General features: G+C 43.9%; 1 protein-coding gene across 9 annotated transcripts in view; it reads left to right on the top strand.

Annotated features, from left to right (window-relative positions):
• PDE1C (phosphodiesterase 1C) overlaps nt 1-20,872 on the top strand; it is a 983,820-nt gene that overhangs the window by 871,455 nt on the left and 91,493 nt on the right. For all 9 annotated transcript variants that reach the window (XM_056520396.1, XM_056520395.1, XM_056520397.1 and 6 more), the window contains 2 exons: nt 1,582-1,702; nt 19,239-19,320. In XM_056520396.1, the coding sequence (XP_056376371.1) occupies nt 1,582-1,702; nt 19,239-19,320 (203 nt within the window). The remainder of the gene's footprint in view (nt 1-1,581; nt 1,703-19,238; nt 19,321-20,872) is intronic.

The raw sequence follows: 20,872 nt of genomic DNA, 5'->3' as shown, positions 1-20,872 counted from the left end.
ATGGTGCCAGAACAGCAAAAAAAACACATGGCATACTAATTTGAAAACTACACCCCTCTAGGCACGTAACAAGGGGTACAGTGAGCCTTAATACAGCACAGATGTTTATCAAATTTTGAAAAATTTGATTTTCTTTCACAAAAATGCTGGTGTTACCCCCAAAGTTTTCATTTTTATAAGGAGTAATAGGAACCCCCCGCCCCCCCCCCCCCCCCCCCACAAATTTGTAACACTATTTCTTCTGAGTTTGGAAATACCCCATATATGGATGTAAACTGCTCTACGGGCGAACTAAAATACTCAGAAGAGAAGGAGCGCCATGGAGAGAGAATTTGGTTGGAATAGAAGTCGGGGGCCTTGTGCGTTTACAAAGCCCCCCCGTGGTGCCCGAACAGTTGACCCCCACAAGTGACCCCATTTTGGAAACTATACCCCTCACGGAATGTAACAAGGGGTGCAGTGAGCATTTATACCCCACTGGCGTTTGACACATTGCTGGAACAGTAGGCTTACAGTGAGGAATGCAATTGAGAAAAACATTTTTTTGAATCGATATCTTTTAACCTATTTGCTTTACTCCCCTGGAAAACATCTTTTATTCTATTTATTTATTTTTAAATTAACTCATGCCAGAAAGTTAAACAGATTTGTAAATTACTTTGATTTAAAAATCCTAATCCTTCCAGTACTTCAAATAACTTGGATTGTGCACAATTTACACACAACATTATTCTCAGAAAGGTGACACGTTTCCAATGGTAATAACATGCTTAAAGGGGTACTCCATTGGAAAACATTTTTTTTATTAACTTTATTAACTGGTGCCAGAAAGTTAAAAATATTTGTAAATTACTTCTATTTAAAAATCCTAACCTTTCCAGTACTTATCAGCTGCTGTATGTTCCACAGGAAGTTCTTTTCTTTTTCAATGTCCTTTCTGCCTGACCACAGTGCTCTCTGCTGACACCTCTGTCCATTTTAGGAACTGTCCAGAGCAGGAGAGGTTTGCTATGGGGATTTGCTTCTACCCTAGGAAGTTCCTAAAATGGACAGAGGTGTCAGCAGAGAGCACTGTGGTCAGACTGAAAAGAAATTCAAAAAGAAAAGAACTTCATGTGGAACATACAGCAGCTGACAAGTACTGGAAAGGTTAGGATTTTTAAATAGAAGTAATTTACAAATATGTTTAACTTTCTGGCACCAGTTAATAATGGTTTTCCAGTGGAGTACCCCTTTAAGCATGTTATTACCAGCTTTTGTTATTTATTGGCAATCCACCATATACATATAACTTTTTGTTGTTGACCTTTCTCAAACATTTGGAATGCTGCTGGATGTAAGGCAGAAAAAAAATGTTGTAGAGGCAGCGCAGGTGCAAGGGATAGTGTCCCACTGTTCTTTCCTTCTGGAATGCTTCCGGTTGGAATTGCACTGCTTCCATGCCATTTTAGTTTCTGTGCCATGCCATTTTATATTATACAGAGGGAAATCCTACTTGCACACGAACCCATACCAGGAGAGTCATGTGATGATCATACTTGAAATGTTCTTAGATATTTAACTTGATTTCCTTTTTTGAAGGATTGACAAGCCAAAAGCCTTATCCCTGCTATTGCATACAGCAGACATAAGCCATCCAGCTAAAAACTGGGACCTCCATCATCGGTGGACCATGTCCCTTCTAGAAGAATTCTTCAGACAGGTAAGAACTTTGATATCATATTTTCTACTGGAAAGCTGAGACATTTCTGCATTTAGTATATAGCAGACATATTTTTCAAGTTTTTTATTTGTATAAAATTGGTTAAGCCAAAGTTTTTCTTTTAGTATATATTCTTAGCCATTGTAAATTGAAGTACCTCCTTTAAAGGGGCATTCCAGGAATAAAAAAAACAGGCATTTTTTCTTTCAAAGACAGCGCCCTCCTTGTCTCCACTTTGGGTGTGGTGTTACAACTTGGCTCCTTTCACTTCAATGGAACTGAGCTGCAAAACCACATCCAAACTGGAGACAAACAGCAAGAGGTCTTTGAAAGAAAAAAAGCCTCTTTTCTGATTCCTGGAATTCCCCTTTAAGTACCTGATGTGTACTTTACATTCCCAATGCCTATACCATTAACAGCTTTAGGCACCATAGCACTGATCAGAGACCAAAAAGGTTTGTCTATAACCATATAATCCATTAAAGGGAACCTGTCACCCTGAAAATGCTATTTAATCTATCATGTTCTAAAGCAAAAAGAGCTGAGCACATTGACATATGTCTTTGTGGGAAAAGATTCCAAATAGTTTATAACTCTGACCTTTCCATGCTTAGGAGTCCAGTGTATGGCTTTATCATTGAGTGACACTAGCCACTGAATTCCAAAAAAAGGAAATATCAGAGATTTTATTTAATAAGTTATAATTCAGAATATTTTCCCACACAGATACATGTCAATCTGCTCAACTCTTCCTGCTCTGCAACATGATGCTGATATATTAGATAATATTTTCATGTTCTCTTTAAAAGCTGTGGTGAATATTAACCACAGCATCTATGGTGTTTTTCAAAGGGATGCCCCCCCCCCCCTCTACCAGCCCATTGGCTCCCTGCAACAGGATCGTTGGTGACCAATGCTTCAGTATCACTAGTAATCGCAGCTCACCACCACTACAGATCAGTCACCTGTGCATGGTCCCACCAGCAGGGTGTCTAGTTTGAGGCAGGATGCCTGAGGAAACAGGAATATCCAGCACTAGGTGGTACTGATAAAACTTTTGCTTTATTTAGATTTCATAGACTATAAAAAAAATGAATGAAAACACAGCACAATGAGAACACAGATACAATTGATGTGTTTCAGGGTCTTAGATAACCATTCTTTATTAAGTTGATGTAATGTCTGCATCTGCATTACATTTGAGCTCCTTAAAGGCAAGCTGTTCCACCCTATTTTTTACCAATAAGTTGTTGCACATTCACATATTACATAGTTAGCATTGTTGAAAAAGACAGATCACATTTACCAAGGCGGTGAAGGGAAGTGGTACTGTATGGGTGAATTAAACATTAAAGTTATTTTGTTCTAGAAATCTAAACCTATTTTGAAGCCCTCAACTAGTCCTGCTATGACCAGTTCCTGAGGCAGGCTGTTCCATAAAATCATAGTTTTTATGGTATAGACGGCTTGTTGCCTCCAGTGACTAAAATTTTTTTTCTTCGGGTGGAGGGGTGTTCCCTTTTCTTTTCAGGGGCTTTTACCTGGAAAAAAAATGTTCCCTATACTTTTTTGAATGGGCTATTTATATACTTAAAAAAGTGTGACATATCCCCCCTTAAATGTCTCTTCTTAAGACTAAATAAATGTAATATTTTTTATTTGTTCCTCATAGCTAAGATGTTCCATGTTCCATGTCAGCTCTTCCCTGCTCCTTTGTATATACAGAAGAAATTAACCCATTCAGTAGTTCTGACTTCTCTTGATCCCCAGTGACCACCTCCCCATTATTATTATTTAGGATCCTACATGCTCTGCCCATGTTTTTGCTGAATTTCCATATTTACAAAAATAGAATTTGGGTGACCTATTTTGGCCTTCTTTTTCTGCTTTTATTATACTTTTTACATACTGTATTTTATTAAGCTCTTTGGGGAAATTTATCAAAACCCGTCCAGAGGAAAAGTTGCTCAGTTGCCCATAGAAACCAATCAGATTGTTTCGTTCATTTTTAAAAAGGACTGTGCAAAATGAAAGAAGTGATATGATTGGTTGCTATGGACAGGTTTTAAAAAACCTCCCCCTTTGTATTTTTGTAGGCTACAGCTGACCCCTCGGATTTTTATTTTTAAATGCTATTGTTTGTCATCTATTGCTCTTTTAACATGAGTTGCCAGCCATGTAGGATTTTGTTTTCATCATTTTTACTTGTTCCCCATAGGGATACATTTAGTAGTATAGTTATTCAGTGTTGATTTGAAAATCTCCCATTTAAACTAAAGAGCAATATTTACTGCAGTACAGCTTCTGTGGTATATCTAGACTGTCAGACAATACTGTATTTTGTAACACAAATACTGTATTTTGTAACTCAATATTTCTGGCATATCCATTATGGCGAAACACCCTCACTATAATTTATGGGCATACAGAGGGTCACAGCACATACACACAGCAGTGACCTCAGGCACAAATTATTGAACCATGGGAGGTTTGAATATTCATGCCGAATACACGTCAACCTTTAGGGATAAATTTTAAGAGTACCTGTCACCAAATAAAACTTTTAATATAGTGTCCCTTTTGTAATCAGCAGACATTTTCCCATTCACTTGCTTTTAAAATTAACAACATAAATATGTTTAAAATGTAATAGAAAAAACAGCCACTAGGTGGCTCGGTTCTGTTCCCTGCCACAATTAATGCAGTGAGTTTGGTCTCCTCCCGGCCATGCAGGAAACCAAACTCAGGAAGTGTTTCTCTGCACTGAGCTTGATTGAGAGCTGCAAAGAGCCTCATTGAAAGCTGCAAAGAGCCTCACTGAAAGATGCAAAGAGCCTCACCCAAATTATGCATATAGCTTCACTGAGAGATGAACAGAGCTTGAGGTCTTCTATTCATCACAATGCTGCAACGATGTGAGTGCAGAAGTGGTCCCCCAACAGGCTTCAGTGATGTCATTCCTGCTGGGAAATGCCCACTTTCTCCTGCTGGGAGTCTGCACTATGTGAGCAAAATCAAAAAATGTTGCAGTATCTTGTAATACCTTTTTTATTGGACTAACAGAATTTTGATGAGACAAGCTTTCAGGATTCCTCCCTTTATCAAGTCAAAAGCAAATCTTGAAAAAAGGAGGAATCCCGAAACCTTGTCTCTACAAAACTCTGTTAGTCCAATAAAAACAAAAGTATTACAAGATACTGCCACATTTTTTGATTTTGCATCTACATCACTGGACTAATACGGCTACTCAAATTTACTGTGTTGTTACATGAAAAGATATAATAAAATATTTACAAAAATGTTAGGAGTGTAGTCACTTGCATAAGTTTATCTCTATAAAAGTATAATGCCACACCAGAGACCTACATTGTTGGAGGTAATGAATCATTGTATCTAATAAGTATGTTTCAAAATTGTTCCCATAATGAATAACAGCTAGACAATGTGAGTCTTCCAGTTCAGATTTTTTCATTATCCTACCTGTGATGTCAATACATGTGACAGATAAGAATGGCATTTTAGTCTATTAGCTACTGTTCAGGTTGCACACTATGAGTAAGGGTCTGTGAACCCAAAATGCGTCAGGTGTATCTGTGATCTCATTGTGAGTTTTATGGACCATGGAATCGAATTAAAGCTTTGCTTTCATCCATACCAGCTGGTGTTTGGAATTCCTGTTTCTTCAATGCTCACTATGGTAGCTTGGGGCCAAATAAACACCTTAAAAACTGCCATGAACAGATGCATATTAGGGCATGCTTGTATGCTTTGTGTGTTTGTGTATATTGTATTATTTGGAATTTTATTGTTTAGGGAAATGCAAAAGGTCCTTTGGGTTTAATTTTTTCTTGTACAGAAATCTAATAAATAAACCCAGAGTTGCTTGAATTTCCCAATGATATGGATGTATCTTACCAAGTCCCTTGGGTGTTTTGTAAGAAGGGTACACTACACTGGTACAGGCAGTGAAATTTGTCTTTCTGCAGTGAATGATGACATGTAAATAGTCAATCCATGCAGAAGAAAAACAAGGTGAAAATGAATGTGTAACCTTCAAGGTCAAGTGACTCAAATGACTTGCTCAAAGCAAAGCATCTCTTAGTATTAACTATGAATTGACTGAATTTACCATACCAAAGATGTCAATATACAAAAGATCATAGGATTCCCACTCTATAATTCAACTTGACTTATACAGTACTTTTTACAAACAAATCCTTTATGAAAGCAAAATGTAATTCCATATTTAATTAACACAATACACACCAATGTAAATAACTATTCATTGTTATAATGTCCTTACACATAGGTAGTTTTATGTACTTTTTAGCATTTTGTTGTATCACCTGATAATCAGGAAATAACACTAGAGATTGGCAAATTTTTGAAACATTTGATACGGCCGATTCGACAATAATTTTTTTTTAAATTAGTAATGTATTTTAATAATGTGTTTAATGAAGTGTGTGTGTGTGTGTGTGTTTGTGTGTTTCACTTTTTTTCTCTATTTGTTTAACTTTTTTAGGTAGTAATACTACTCCCATCATGGAACAGACTGTTCCATGATGGGAGTAGTAGTACCTGTGCTAATAGATCGCCCCGAGTGTCATTCCTGACACCCGCTGTGATCGTCTTGTATAATGTATAGATGCGGGCGGCTTTCTCGCATCTAGATAGGACGATCGCATCGGGTGTCAGGAGTGACACCCACTGTGATTTGTCCTCAACTGCAGGTACTACTGCTCCCAACATGGAACACACTCTGCTCCATGCTGGGAGCTGTAGTACCTGCATTAATAGACAGATTGCAGCGGGAAATATGAATAAGTGATTTGAATTCTATTTGAATCACGTCGAAGTTCGAATTCGGTCCAAATCAAATTTTTCATGAAATAAGGAACAGGAATTAGGAATTCAACTTTGTCCAATTCGATTTGCTCATCTCTAAATAACACCAATTTATGCATCTAGGTCTGGGTACAGCATAAAAATATTAAAACTATGGATAATCACCCCATGTAAATATATCTATTATGTACATCAATCCTCGAATAAGTAGGATTCGTATTAGAATGAACTAGTAGGTCCATTCCCCAGAGATTAGACCCCATATGCTGTAGTAATGAGAACTGCCTACAGTATACATCACTAGGTGTACTAGTCATACTATAGCTAGATCACCAGGTACTACAGACTTTATACAAAGGTGTATCACTAGGGAAGGACAACATATGTACAGTACAAACACAATAATGTACCTAAATAGAAATGCCTGACATAGCTGTATTCTACTATGAGAAAATGATGCCCGTGAGCTAGTGTTCCATTCCCAATTCTGTCACTGTGATGTGTTGGCAACCCTACTTGTCAATCACACATAGGGTTCACACATAGGGGGAGATATATCAAAATCTGTTCAGAGGAAATGTGGAGCAGTTGCCCATAGCAACCACTGTACTTTTCTTGTGAACAGGTTTTGATATATCTCCCTCATAGCGTTTGGTCAGTATCAGTATTTTGAACTCATTTTGGTTAGTATTTTTGGCAAAGCCATGAGAGGGTCCAACACACAGTAAAAGGTGCACAGCTTTTCATTATAGTTTTTTTGTGTCAGTTCCTTTACTGGTTTTAGTAAACATATTGACCAAAAAGAACTAACATGAGTTCCAGGTACTGACCAAAACCTGTGTGTAAACCCATCCCGGCTGATAAATAGGGGCTACAGAGACATTTCAGGACATCTGTATGAACAGCAGAAGTAATAAAGAATACAGCTCCTTTGCTGTTTACAAATAACTCTTCAGTTGTAGACTGGGCATTTCCTCAAGTGTCCTGCGATCTCAGAGGCAACCCTTATCATCTAGGTTTGGAAGACATCTCTTTGCAGGTACGGCCGGGTTGACATCAGCATTGAGCTTCATTCAGGGAGCTCCATTCGCTGAGTCAATTACTGTAAGATAACAGAAATTGAGTGGAGAAAACAATTCTGCAGGTTCTTTTTTCTCTTAGCCTGACATATGATAGTTTTTCACTTAGTCTAACATAGGATGACTCCTGAGGTTGCATGATAGGAGGACCTATGCTGACATAGCAGGACCCTTGCCCAGTGAAGAACTGTCTGGTGGACACTTCTAAAGTAAATAGCATATGATGACACTGGAATTCTTAAAGGGGTTCTTTTTTAATCAACTGGTGCCAGAAATGTAAACAGATTTGTAAATTACTTCTATTAAAATATCTTAATCCGTCCAGTACTTATTAGCTGCTGAATACTACATCATTTTTTTTTTCTTTTTGGAACACAGAGCTCTCTGCTGACATCATGGCCACAGTGCTCTCTGCTGACACCTCTGTCCATTTTAAGAACTGTGCAGAGTAGGGGAAAATCCCCATTCCTAAAATGGTCAGAGATGTCAGCAGAGAGCATTGTGGTCATGATGTCAGCAGAGAACACTGTGTTCCAAAAAGAAAACAATTTCCTCTGTAGAATTCAGCAGCTAATAAGCCGCTAATAAGTACTGGAAGGATTAAGATTTTTTAATAGAAGTAATCTGTTTAACTTTCTGGTACCAGTTGATAAAAAAAATAAAAGTTTTCCACCAGAGTACCTCTTTAAAGCTTCTTTTTCTAAAGTATTATTGCGTATTGGTGTTATATGCTGATATGTCCTTGAATGTCTCTCTAGTCCTTATGTATTGGTGAAGATTTGATTAAATTACAGCAGCTAACACACCGTGCTACATTATGGGTCATAAGAATGAGCTGACTGCACTAGGGGTCCCAGTATTTAGGGCAGGGCCTGTTTTAGGCTTATCGTGGCCCTGGGCAAAATCAAAAGTGGGGCCCCAAAAGTTGTAATAGTGCACTAACCAGATTTGCACATATGCACAATCTTAATACTAGATCTTCTCTACGATAACTGATTCATAATGGTCCCCACTGACTGTTCCAACTAGTCATAAAAATAATAGAACAAGGGTTCAATCACAGTTAGAGATGAGCGAATTTTTGAAAAATTTGATTCGGTCGATTCGCCGAATTTTCAGAAAAAATTTGGTTTCATCCAAGTTTATTTGAGGCGAATAGCTATTAAAAACTGCTATTTCTGGGCTACAAAGAGCCTCAGTAGGGGTGTAAAACATTTTGCCTTGCTGTAACACGCATAGGGAGTGTGTTGTGTTAGTGAAATAATACTGTTATTCAGTATGACATGCAGATAACAGGTGTTGCTAAGAGAATCACTGATGCAGAGCATCTGGATGTGGCGGCAGGGTCGAGAGACCATATGGCATGACAATTGAAGTGATTAACAAGATTTCTTAATTTAATTTTTATTTAATTTAAAAAAAAATCTAAATCTTTTTTGAGGACCTATTCTGGTGAGAATCGAGCCGGCGGCCTGCCACGAGGCGAGCTACCACCTGTTCCAGCCCCTGCCTCTCAGTGCCTCCCTGCCCAGTGGAGCACAGGCAAGGTTTTGTGAAATTGGTGTTTTTTATAGTCATCTGACAGGAGAGGAGGAGCAGGAGCAGCCTGACAAGACCATAGGGCCTCACAATTGAAAAGATTAAAGATATATTTTAAAATTTAAATTGAAGATTTTAAATAGATTAACATAAAAAGTTTTATTTAATGTGCCAGCAGCATGAGAAGACCACATGTCCACGGTGTGTCTGGGTTCTCTGTCTCATCTTCCTCATTACCCTGTAGCACCACAGGCTGCTCCTGCTCCTCCTCTCCTGTCAGATGACTATAAAACACCAATTATGCAAAACCTTGCCTGTGCTCCACTGTCCCCCTCCTCCTCTTCCAGTTCAGCCCCCTGGGTTCACGTGGCCTTGAGATGTAGGAACCACGTATCCAGTGCCCTGATCAGCCATCGTTTCCACCATCTGTTGTAGGAAATGAAGCAGTGGAATGACTTTCATCCTGTAATCCTGGCGACTGACTAATAATGTGGCTTCCTCATAGGGCCTGAGCAAACGGCAGTTGTCACGTATGAGCTGTCACTGGTTGACATTGAAGTTACATAGGGGAGTACCCCTATCAGCTTGGATCATCAAGAAATCGTTAATGGCTTTTCTCTGTTCGGATAGTCGGTCCAACATATGGAGGTGGAATTGCAACGTGTGGAAACTGTCAGGATTCGGCAGGCTGGAGGTGGATCCTCTGTGTCAGAGAGGGATTGGCGTGGACCGTGCCGGCGGACCAGTTCTAAGTTGCTACTGGTATTCACCAGAGCCCGCCGCAAAGCGGGATGGTCTTGCAGCGGCGGTAGCAACCAGGTCGTATCCACCGGCAACAGCTCAACCTCTCTGACTGCTGAGATAGGCGCGGTACAAGGGATTAGGCAAGAGCAAGGTCAGACGTAGCAGAAGGTCAGGGCAGGCAGCAAGGATCGTAGTCAGGGGCAACGGCAAGAGGTCTGGAACACTGGCTTGGGATACACAAGGAACGCTTTCACTGGCACAATGGCAACAAGATCCGGCCAGGAAGTGAAGGGGAAGTGAGGTAATATAGGGAAGTGCACAGGTGAACACACTAATTAAAACCAGGCGCCAATCAGTGGCGCACTGGCCCTTTAAATTGCAGAGAGCCGGCGCGCGCGGCCCCGCTCCCTAGGGACAGCACAGACGGGGAACGAGCCTGGTAAGCGGGCCGGGATGCGAACCGCGAGCGGGCGCGTCCCGCATCGCGAATCGCATCCCGGCTAGGGACATTATCGCAGCGCTCCCGGTCAGCGGGTCTGACCGGGGTGCTGCGAACAGGAGAACGCTGCGAGCGCTCCGGGGAGGAACGGGGACCCAGAGCGCTTGGCGTAACAGTACCCCCCCCTTGGGTCTCCCCCTTTTTTTTGAACCAGAAAATTTGTGAATAAGGTCCTTGTCGAGAATGTTACCCTCGGGTTCCCATGACCTCTCCTCAGGACCGCAATTCTCCCAATCTACAAGAATTTTTTTTTACCTCTGACCGTCTTAGACGCGAGAATTTCTTTAACCGAGAAGACATCTGAGGACCCGGAGTCAGGAGTAGGAGCAACAACCTTGGGAGAGAAGCGGTTAAGGTTAAGCGGTTTAAGGAGAGAGACATGAAAAGCATTGGGAATACGGAGAGAAGGGGGAAGACAGGATTGATTTGGCACTTGATTTTAAAGGGTCCAAGATAATGTGGTCCCAGTTTATAACTGTGGACACGGAAGCGGATATACTTGGCGGAGAGCCACACTTTGTCTCCAGGAACAAAGACAGGAGGAGTTCTTCTTTTTTTGTCGGCATGCTTCTTCATCCGGGATGAGGCCTGTATGAGGGATTTTTGAGTCTCTTTCCAGATGGTGGAGAAGTCCCGGGTAACCTCATCAACAGCGGGCAAACCAGAAGGCGTGGGAGTGGGGGGGGGAAGAGGGTGACGGCCGTACACCACAAAGAACGGGGATTTAGCGGAGGACTCAGAGACTTTGAAATTGTACGAGAATTCGGCCCAGGCTAGAAGATCGGCCCAATCATCCTGGCAGGAGGAAACAAAATGTCACAAATCTGTCACGAACCTGGTTAACTCTCTCCACTTGCCCATTGGATTGGGGATGATAGGAAGACGAGAAATTTAATTTGATTTTTAGCTGATTACAGAGGGCCCTCCAGAATTTCGACACAAATTGAACGCCTCTATCCGAGACGATATGCGTGGGAAGCCCGTGAAGGCGAAAAATGTGCACAAAAAATTGTTTCGCCAACTGTGGCGCAGAAGGAAGACCTGGAAGTGGACTTAAATGTGCCATCTTGGAGAAACGAGGATGAAGGAGACCGGCAGGCTTCTGACGAGGAATCTTGTCCCGGGCACAGACTGTACAAGCCCGAACAAAATCAGCAACATCTGCTTCCAGGGTAGGCCACCAATAAAATCGAGAGATGAGCTGGATAGACTTTTTGATGCCAGCATGGCCGGCGAGGTGTGAGGAGTGTCCCCACTTGAGGATCCTGAGGCGCTGGCGGGGAGGGACGAAGGTCTTTCCAGGAGGAGTTTGTCTGATGGAAGCTGGGGAAGCGGAGATCAGACACTCAGGAGGAATAATGTGTTGCAGGGAGGCTTCCATTTCAGAGGCATCCGAGGAACGATAGAGGGCGTCAGCCCTGATGTTCTTGTCAGCAGGGCGAAAATGAATCTCAAAGTTAAAACGGGCCAAAAACAACGACCACCTAGCCTGGCGTGGATTCAGCCGTTGGGCAGACTGAAGATAAGAGAGATTCTTGTGATCAGTGTATATAATAACTGGGTATTTGGACCCCTCCAGCAGGTGCCTCCATTCCTCGAGGGCTAGTTTTATGGCCAGCAGTTCTCGATCACCAATGGAGTAATTTTTCTCCGCCGGAGAGAAGGTCCTAGAAAAGAAACCACAAGTAACGTTATGTCCAGAAGAGTCTTTTTGTAGGAGTACAGCTCCGGCTCCCACCGAGGAGGCGTCTACCTCCAGTGAGAAGGGTTTAGAAGGATCAGGTCTGGAGAGTACGGGAGCAGAAGAAAAGGCAGTTTTGAGACGGTTGAACGCCTCGTCCGCTTGAGGAGGCCAGGACTTAGGGTTGGCGTTTTTCTTGGTTAAGGCCACAATTGGGGCCACAATGGTGGAAAAATTTGGAATAAATTGTCAGTAGTAATTGGCAAACTTCAAGAAACGTTGGATAGCTCGGAGTCCGGAGGGGCGTGGCCAATCTAACACGGCTGACAGTTTGTCTGGGTCCATTTGAAGTCCCTGGCCAGAGACTAAATATCCTAGGAAGGGAAGAGATTGGCATTAAAAGAGACATTTCTCCATCTTGGCATATAATTGATTGTCACGGAGTCTCTGAAGAACCAGGCGGACATGACGGCGGTGTTCTTCAAGGTTAGAAGAGAAAATCAAAATGTCGTCCAAGTAGACCAGAACACAGGTATATAATAAATCATGAAAAATTTCATTTACAAAGTCCTGGAAGACAGCAGGGGCGTTGCAGAGCCCAAAGGGCATAACCAGATATTCAAAGTGTCCGTCTCTGGTGTTAGATGCAGTCTTCCACTCGTCCCCTTCCCTGATGCGGATGAGATTATATGCACCTCTTAAATCCAATTTGGTGAAGACGTTGGCGCCACGTAGGCGGTCAAAGAGTTCCGAGATAAGAGGCAGGGGATAGCGTTTTTTTATAGTGATTTTATTAAGACCGCAGAAATCAATGCATGGTCGTAAGGAACCATCTTTTTGGAGACAAAGAAGAACCCTGCTCCGGCAGGGGAGGAAGACTTGCGGATAAATCCCCTTTTTAAATTTTCCTGGATGTACTCCGTCATGGCTTGTGTTTCAGGAGCTGACAGAGGATAGATTCTGCCCCGGGGTGGAGTAGTACCAGGAAGGAGATCAATAGGACAGTCATAAGGCCTGTGAGGAGGCAAAGTCTTTGCTTGTTTTTTGCAAAAAACATCGGCATAGTCCAGATAGGCCTTGGGGAGACCTGGTATCGGAGGAGCCATAGGGTTTTGACTGGCAGGACTGGGAGCAGACGTAAGGCATTTTTTGTAGCAAGAAGTACCCCAGTTCTTGATTTCCCCGGTGGTCCAGTCAAGGGTAGGGGAATGGCGTTGAAGCCAAGGCAGTCCGAGAAGAATTTCAGAGGTGCAGTTAGAGAGGACCAGAAATTCTATTTTTTCGTGATGGGGTCCAATGCACATTAACAGGGCTTCTGTGCGGTAACGCACAGTACAGTCCAATCTTTCACCATTAACTGAGGCGATGTAGAGAGGTCTGGCGAGACTGGTCACTGAGATGTTGAACCTGTTAACGAAAGAGGCCAAAATAAAATTTCCTGCAGATCCAGAATCCAAGAAGGCCACAGCTGAGAAGGAGGAGTTAGAAGAAGAAATCCGCACAGGCACAGTAAGACGTGGAGAAACAGAGTTCCCACCTAGAGCTGTCTCACCTTTGTGCGGAATCGGAGTGCGTCTTTCCTGACGTGGAGGACGGATAGGACAATCCTTCAAGAAAAGTTCTGTACTGGCACAGTACAGGCATAGGTTCTCATTGCGGCGGTGTGTCCTCTCTTGTGGTGTCAAGCGAGACCGTTCTACTTGCATAGCCTCCACCACGGAAGGCACAGGAACAAATTGCAGCGGACCAGAGAAGAGAGGAGACGGGGAGAGAAACCGCTAGTGCGAACAAAGTCCATATCCTGACGGAGCTCCTGGCGTCTTTCGGAAAAACACATGTCAATGCGGGTGGCCAAATGAATAAGTTCATGCAGGTTGGCAGGGATTTCTCGTGCGGCCAGCACATCTTTGATGTTACTGGATAGGCCTTTTTTGAAGGTCGCGCAGAGGGCCTCGTTATTCCAAGATAATTCGGAGGCGAGAGTACGAAATTGGATGGCGTACTCGCCCACTGAAGAATTACCCTGGACCAGGTTCAGCAGGGCAGTTTCGGCAGAAGATGCTCGGGCTGGTTCCTCGAAGACACTTCGAATCTTCTTGAAGAAAGAGTGTACGGAGGCAGTGACAGGATCATTGCGGTCCCAGAGCGGTGTGGCCCATGACAGGGCCTTCCCAGACAGGAGACTAATCACGAAAGCCACCTTTGACCGTCCAGTTGGAAATTGGTCCGACATCATCTCCAAATGCAGGGAACATTGCAAGAGAAAACCACGGCAAAGTCTAGAGTCCCCATCAAACTTGTCCGGCAACGATAAACGGAGGCTGGATGCGGCCACTCGGTGCAGGAGCTGGCGGAGGAGATGGTTGCTGAAGCTGTGGTAGAAGCTGCTGTAGCATAACAGTCAGTTGAGACAGCTGATGGCCTTGTTGCGCTATCTGTTGCGACTGCTGTTGCGACCATGGTAAGGTCAGCGACAACTGGCAGCGGGACCTCAGCGGGATCCATGGCCGGATCTACTGTCAGGATTCGGCAGGCTGGAGGTGGATCCTCTGTGTCAGAGAGGGATTGGCGTGGACCATGCCGGCGGACCGGTTCTAAGTTGCTACTGGTATTCACCAGAGCCCGCCGCAAAGCGGGATGGTCTTGCAGCGGCGGTAGCAACCAGGTCGTATCCACCGGCAACGGCTCAACCTCTCTGACTGCTGAGATAGGCACGGTACAAGGGATTAGGCAAGAGCAAGGTCGGACGTAGCAGAAGGTCAGGGCAGGCAGCAAGGATCGTAGTCAGGGGCAACGGCAAGAGGTCTGGAACACTGGCTTGGGATACACAAGGAACGCTTTCACTGGCACAATGGCAACAAGATCCGACCAGGAAGTGAAGGGAAAGTGAGGTAATATAGGGAAGTGCACAGGTGAACACACTAATTAAAACCAGGCGCCAATCAGTGGCGCACTGGCCCTTTAAATTGCAGAGAGCCGGCGCGCGCATGCCCTAGGGAGCGGGGCCGCGCACGCCAGGACAGCACAGACGGGGAACGAGTCTGGTAAGCGGGCCGAGATGCGAACCGCGAGCGGGCACGTCCCGCATCGCGAATCGCATCCCGGCTAGGGTCATTATCGCAGCGCTCCCGGTCAGCGGGTCTGACCGGGGCGCTGCAAACAGGAGAACGCTGCGAGCGCTCCGGGGAGGAGCAGGGACCCGGAGCGCTCGGCGTAACAGAAACGTTGCATATCAGACTATGTTGTGGGATGCCGTTCTGACGCTGCAGCAAACCATGTGAAGAACAGTGTGCCACCGTCGTGCCCTGCACACATGATATGCTGTAGGGGCACTGAGACTTGTCCGTGCAGTGGAGGCTAAGGACACGGTGGAGGATGAGGAGGCGGAGTAGCACACTGTCGCAGGCCCAACGGCCTGAGAGCATGGAGGTGGAAGCAGCATGACCTGTCCAAGTTGCTGTTGTGGCTGTGCAGGAACCACATTCACCCAGTGGGCCGTAAAGGACATGTATTATCCCTGCCTGTAGTTACAGCCCCACACGCCGGCGCTGCCGTGCACTTTGGTACACACCGACATGCTCGAGGACTGGCCCACCTTCTGTTTCACATAATTGTCAGGGCTGGTACTGCCTTTTTTTGCAAAGAAATGATGGTTTGGAACTCTCCACCTTGGCTCAGCACAAGCCATCAGTTCTCTGAAAGGTGCAGAGTCTATCATTTGAAAAGGGAGGGACTGAAGCACCAGTAACTTGGACAGGAGCACATTCAGCTTCTGCACTGTTGGTTGAGTGGGCGTATACTGCTGTGTCTGGGGCATGACAATGGATTGCTAACGGAATGACTGACTCAACGTAGGAGGAGCAGGAGCATCTGGACCGACAGAAGATGGGTATGACAGACAGCTCCCTTTGGCTGAGGTGGTGGAGCCTTGGCTGACAGAAACAGAGAGCGACGTGCCACTGGGTGATGCAGCAGGCTGGACCACCTCATTGGAGCCATGGTTCTCCCAGGCCACTTTATGGTGATGCTGCATATGTTGATGCTGGGCCATGGTGCCAACATTGGGACCCTGGACACGCTACACCTTCTGCCGACACATCTAACATGTGTCCTTGTTAACCTCCTCCGGATGCTTGATGAAAAACTGCCACACCACCTAGTAGCTGATTTTCCCCCAACAGTCCACACTGACTGACTGCTACTGCCTATGACTCCAGGAACCCGTGCTCCACTACCTCCTGGGAAGGTAGGCTGCCGCGAAGCAGGTGGTCTATCCCAGGCATGTTTGTCTCCAGACTTCCTACTTCTGCCACCATGCTGACTCCCAACCATGCTACCACCTTGCTGGCTCAGCTTCACGGGCAACCTGCAACCGTCTTCTCCTGATGATGATGAAGCCCCTTCTGCACCCGGCTCCCAAGTGCGATCGGGGGAAGCGGCGGATGTCTCCTCCAATTCTTGCCTGGGCAGTAGCTGCTGAGTGTCCTCTAGTAGATCGTCCTCACTAAATAGTGAAGCTGCACAGCATACAATACTTCTGTTGGGTAGGGAGCAGCATAGGACAGAGGCAATTGGAGGACAGGGACTGCTCCAGAGCCATGTCAACTGAGGGTTGTGTTTGAGGAACCCACCGACCGTTGACTGGGGGTGTCAGATGTCACTTGTGATGAAGTGAATGACCGAGTTAACCAATCTATGATTGCAGATGGGTTGCCGGTCGAGACACAACTGCTAGCTGATACCGGGAGCTCAGGCCTCTCTCTGCGACTCCTACTGCCACTTGCCCTTAGTCTGCTGCGATCTCCACTTGATGAATTTAGGCCTCTGCCACTCCTCTGTGCACGTCCTGGCATTTTTCTGCCAGACATACCTATACACCAGCTGAGTGTGTATATTATACACTTATGAGAGGAGGACAATACGCTCCACTACGCTTAAAACTGTATTTGGCTACATAAGCAGATGTGTTGTTTTGGCTGACTTTTCAGAGTAACGAGGCCCTTATGACTTTAAAAGGAACAAAATCGTACACCAAGTAGGTGTACGTACAGTGTACACTTATGAAGGGAGGACAATACGCTCCACTACACTTAAAACTGTATTAGACTACAGAAACAAGTGTGTAGCTTTGGCTGGCCTTTCCCATTAACTAGGCCCAAATTAGTTTAACAGGAAAAATATAAAGGACACCACGTAGGTGTATGTACAATTTACACTTATGAGAGGTGGACAATACGCTCAGCTTAAAACTGTATTAGGCTACAAAAGCAAGTTTGTTGCTTTGGCTGGCCTTTCACAGTAACTTACCCCAAATTAGTCTGACAGGAAAAAAAAAAAGTACACCACCTATGTGCGCACAGGTTACACTTATGAGGACAATACGCTTTGCTAAGCAACCTGTATTAGGCACCAAAATCAGGTGACTATGGCTTTTAGTGCTCAGTGCCCTAACTTGCCCCTATTTGCTTTAGAGTTGTAGTACACACTAGTGCTGCAGCACAGAGTTGCTGTGTAGTACAGCCCAGTACAGTACAGTGCACTAATAGCAATTGACTATGGCTAATAGCTCACCCGGACTGGCCTCTATCAGCTTTAGAGTTGTTGTACACCCCACTGCAGCAGTATAGAGTCACTGTGTAGTACACCCAAAAGTGTACTTTCTCTCTCTCTCTCTCTCTCTCCCTTCCCTGTCAGTGCTTTTCTGCAGTGATTTGGGCTTGTGGTGAATCGCTACTGTAAAGCTGTTTTTCTGTGCGACACACACTGCTCTCTCTATGCAATAAAACACTGAAATGGCTGCCTGCAAGATGGCTGCCAATTATATAGGGCTGTGACATCACAGGGCTGGCTGGCTGCTGATAGGCTGCATGTGATTCAGGGGGATCCTGCCTACCTGCCTTCTCAGAGTTCCTTGCCCCATGTCCATACATGTGGAGCCACCATTTTAGATGCCCTGGAGCCCTGAACCGCACTAAATGGAGTTTAATGAAGAGATTCATTTTATCGAATCGCGGCGATATTCGGATTCGTTGCAAATCGAATTTTTCATGAAATTCTTAACAAATTCAAATTTGTCAGATTTGATTTGCTCATCCCTAATCACAGTCATCTCTATATGCAGTGCAGTACAGTACAGTAAGATCCAACTGAATGTTATGAGCACAGATATACTACTATTACACATAATGGTTACATTTGCTACAGTGTGTTAACTGCAACGCATGTGCTCTCTCTATTTATGGGGTCACATCAAACTGTAGAAGGGGAGGGGAACAAGATTTGTTTAGTTGGGAGGCTTACAAATTAGTAGTCCTGAACATACACACACACACAAATATATTACAACTATTATTATTATTATTATTATTATATCATTGTTGTTTATGGTGTGTTCATCTAAATAATGGGATATTTGACTCTGAAGTCTTTATGAAGGATCTCCTCAAATTGCAGTTAGCTATCTTCCAGCTCTAGCATTTTTCCCAGTTCTTCTCTTTAATTCCACTCCTAGGCTCTGATGTAGTAAAAACCTATGCTCTCCTTTATTTCCCGGTGCCAGCTTTTTGCCACATTTGATAGAAATGACAGTGATCTCACACTGTACCTCATGTGGGTATATTTCAGAAAGGTGTTGATGGGGATTCAGGCTGAGAGAGCTATTTACTTTTTTTTGCCAATTTACTGAAAAATGAAATGTCAACATTTAAGCAATTCCAATTCATTATTCCTTATTCTGTACTCATAATGTACATAATATGAATGACTGTGACACCCGCTGATGTTCAATGTTCTCGAGTACATAAGATTCTGTACGTGGTTCTGTAATAGAAGGGAGCAGAGCAGGAACAGATTTTTGATCACTTTATTATACAGTTTCTTTACTCGCATAAAATAAGACTTCCTATCACACTGAGAATTCTCAGTGCCGTTCAGCATTGATTTCATTGTGCAGATGCTAATCTACCTGCCTGATAAAGACAGAGCACAAATAGGAAGATGGCACGCAGAAGGCAGAAATAATTTCCATTTCAATAGCTCAGGCAGCTGCCTATATAGAGTCCCATATTCTACAGCTCACTATCTGTGCACTTATGCTATGAAAGGTTGATGTTCAGAAATATACAACTCACTGTATTCTATTTGCAGGGGGACAAAGAAGCAGAACTTGGCCTTCCATTTTCTCCACTGTGCGATCGCAATTCAACAATGGTTGCCCAATCCCAAATAGGTCGGTATAATAATAATTCTGTATATACCTGTTGCATAATTAAAACACATTCACATTAAAACACCTTCAGCTGGAGCCATCATTTGATGTACACTTCAAAATAGATATGTATACATTTTATAATATAAGATAGATGAAAGAAAGAAAGATAGATACTAAAAGAAAGGCGGCTGCAGCACTCAGAAAAATGCAAAAAGCAGGTGGTTTTATTTCACTTTTAAATACAACATGCAACGTTTCAGCTGCCCATGCAACCTTTTTCTGACTATGGCCATCTGGAATTTGTGCACCACCCAACTTTTGAGACTTGATGTCCTGTTCTTCCTACTGATTGCTAGATAGATAGATAGATAGATAGATAGATAGATAGGAGATAGATTGATAGATATGTGGCAGCCACTAGTGCTACTGACTGGGGTGCAGGGTGTATAGATCCTTGTGCATGACTCCGGTGGTTAGATGTATCACTTTGTGATGCCAGGGCACTATTAACCTTCACCGTCCGAGGATACGACAGCTTCCCCTGGGCCAGGTATGTCAGGTTATGGAAAACTGTCTCTCTACTTTAATGGAGGTAGCACATCTCAAACAATACAGTCTCTTGAGCAGAGGGTTGGGCGGAGTGGATGTAGACTTCTTCTCCCAAGGCTTCTCCTCAGCTTGCTTGCTGGAACACACTCTCCTTCTCCTCACTGTAGCTCAATCTCTCTCCCACTGAACTACACTGAACTGCAGCTTCTCAAAAGAATGCAATCTCCTCCTAACTGAACTAGAGTGAGCAACTCGTCCCTGTCAGGCCCAAGGCCTGATTATTAATATCCTTTATGTGTATTATAATTATAACTGTGTGATGTATTAACCAAGCCATGGGTGAGAGGTCATTCAGACTGTGGGTTTGTGTATTGCATTTTATTGGGGGTCTGGCTGTTTGTTTACATCTCCTTTGAAGTCAAAGGCTTTTTTGAAGTCATGCACTCTGGTCCCATCATATAATCAAACAGATAAGGGGTCAGGAAGAGAGAAGACCCCTGGTGGGATCAGAGGGGAGGGGGGAATGGAGTCTCCCTTCCAAGAAAGCAGATTTGATATTTAAAACAATGCTAGACTCAAAGTAGGGTGTTCAATGCTGTGCCACAAGCTGACAAGACCATCCTAAGAACAGCTGGAACTCTCTCATGGACTGCTATATCATCATGCTGTAAGAACTTCATCTTTTGTTTTCTGAACTTGCCTTGCTAAACTCTTTCATATTTTTGTAACTGTATGTCATCTGTTTATTTTTATGCATAGCACTGTGATACCTTTTATCAGATTAAATGTTTAATTAATCAGCTCTGGTCTTTGATCTCTAAATATATGAAGGCAGCTCTGAAGGCAGCTCTGGTGGAAACACGTTTATCTAAGGGTTAATTTGGTGACTTGCTGGGACTAGTAGTGGATACCCAGATGTCTGGCGGCTTTAACCCTTGCACCATCACACTCTCTCTAATGTCCTGGCTGGACCGATAGGGTGTGATCGTGACAACTGGTGGCAGCGGTGGGATATATTTAG

Source organism: Hyla sarda, chromosome 5, assembly GCF_029499605.1.
Source record: "Hyla sarda isolate aHylSar1 chromosome 5, aHylSar1.hap1, whole genome shotgun sequence".
Lineage (NCBI taxonomy): Eukaryota > Metazoa > Chordata > Amphibia > Anura > Hylidae > Hyla > Hyla sarda.
This window is presented reverse-complemented; position numbering and strand designations above follow the sequence as displayed.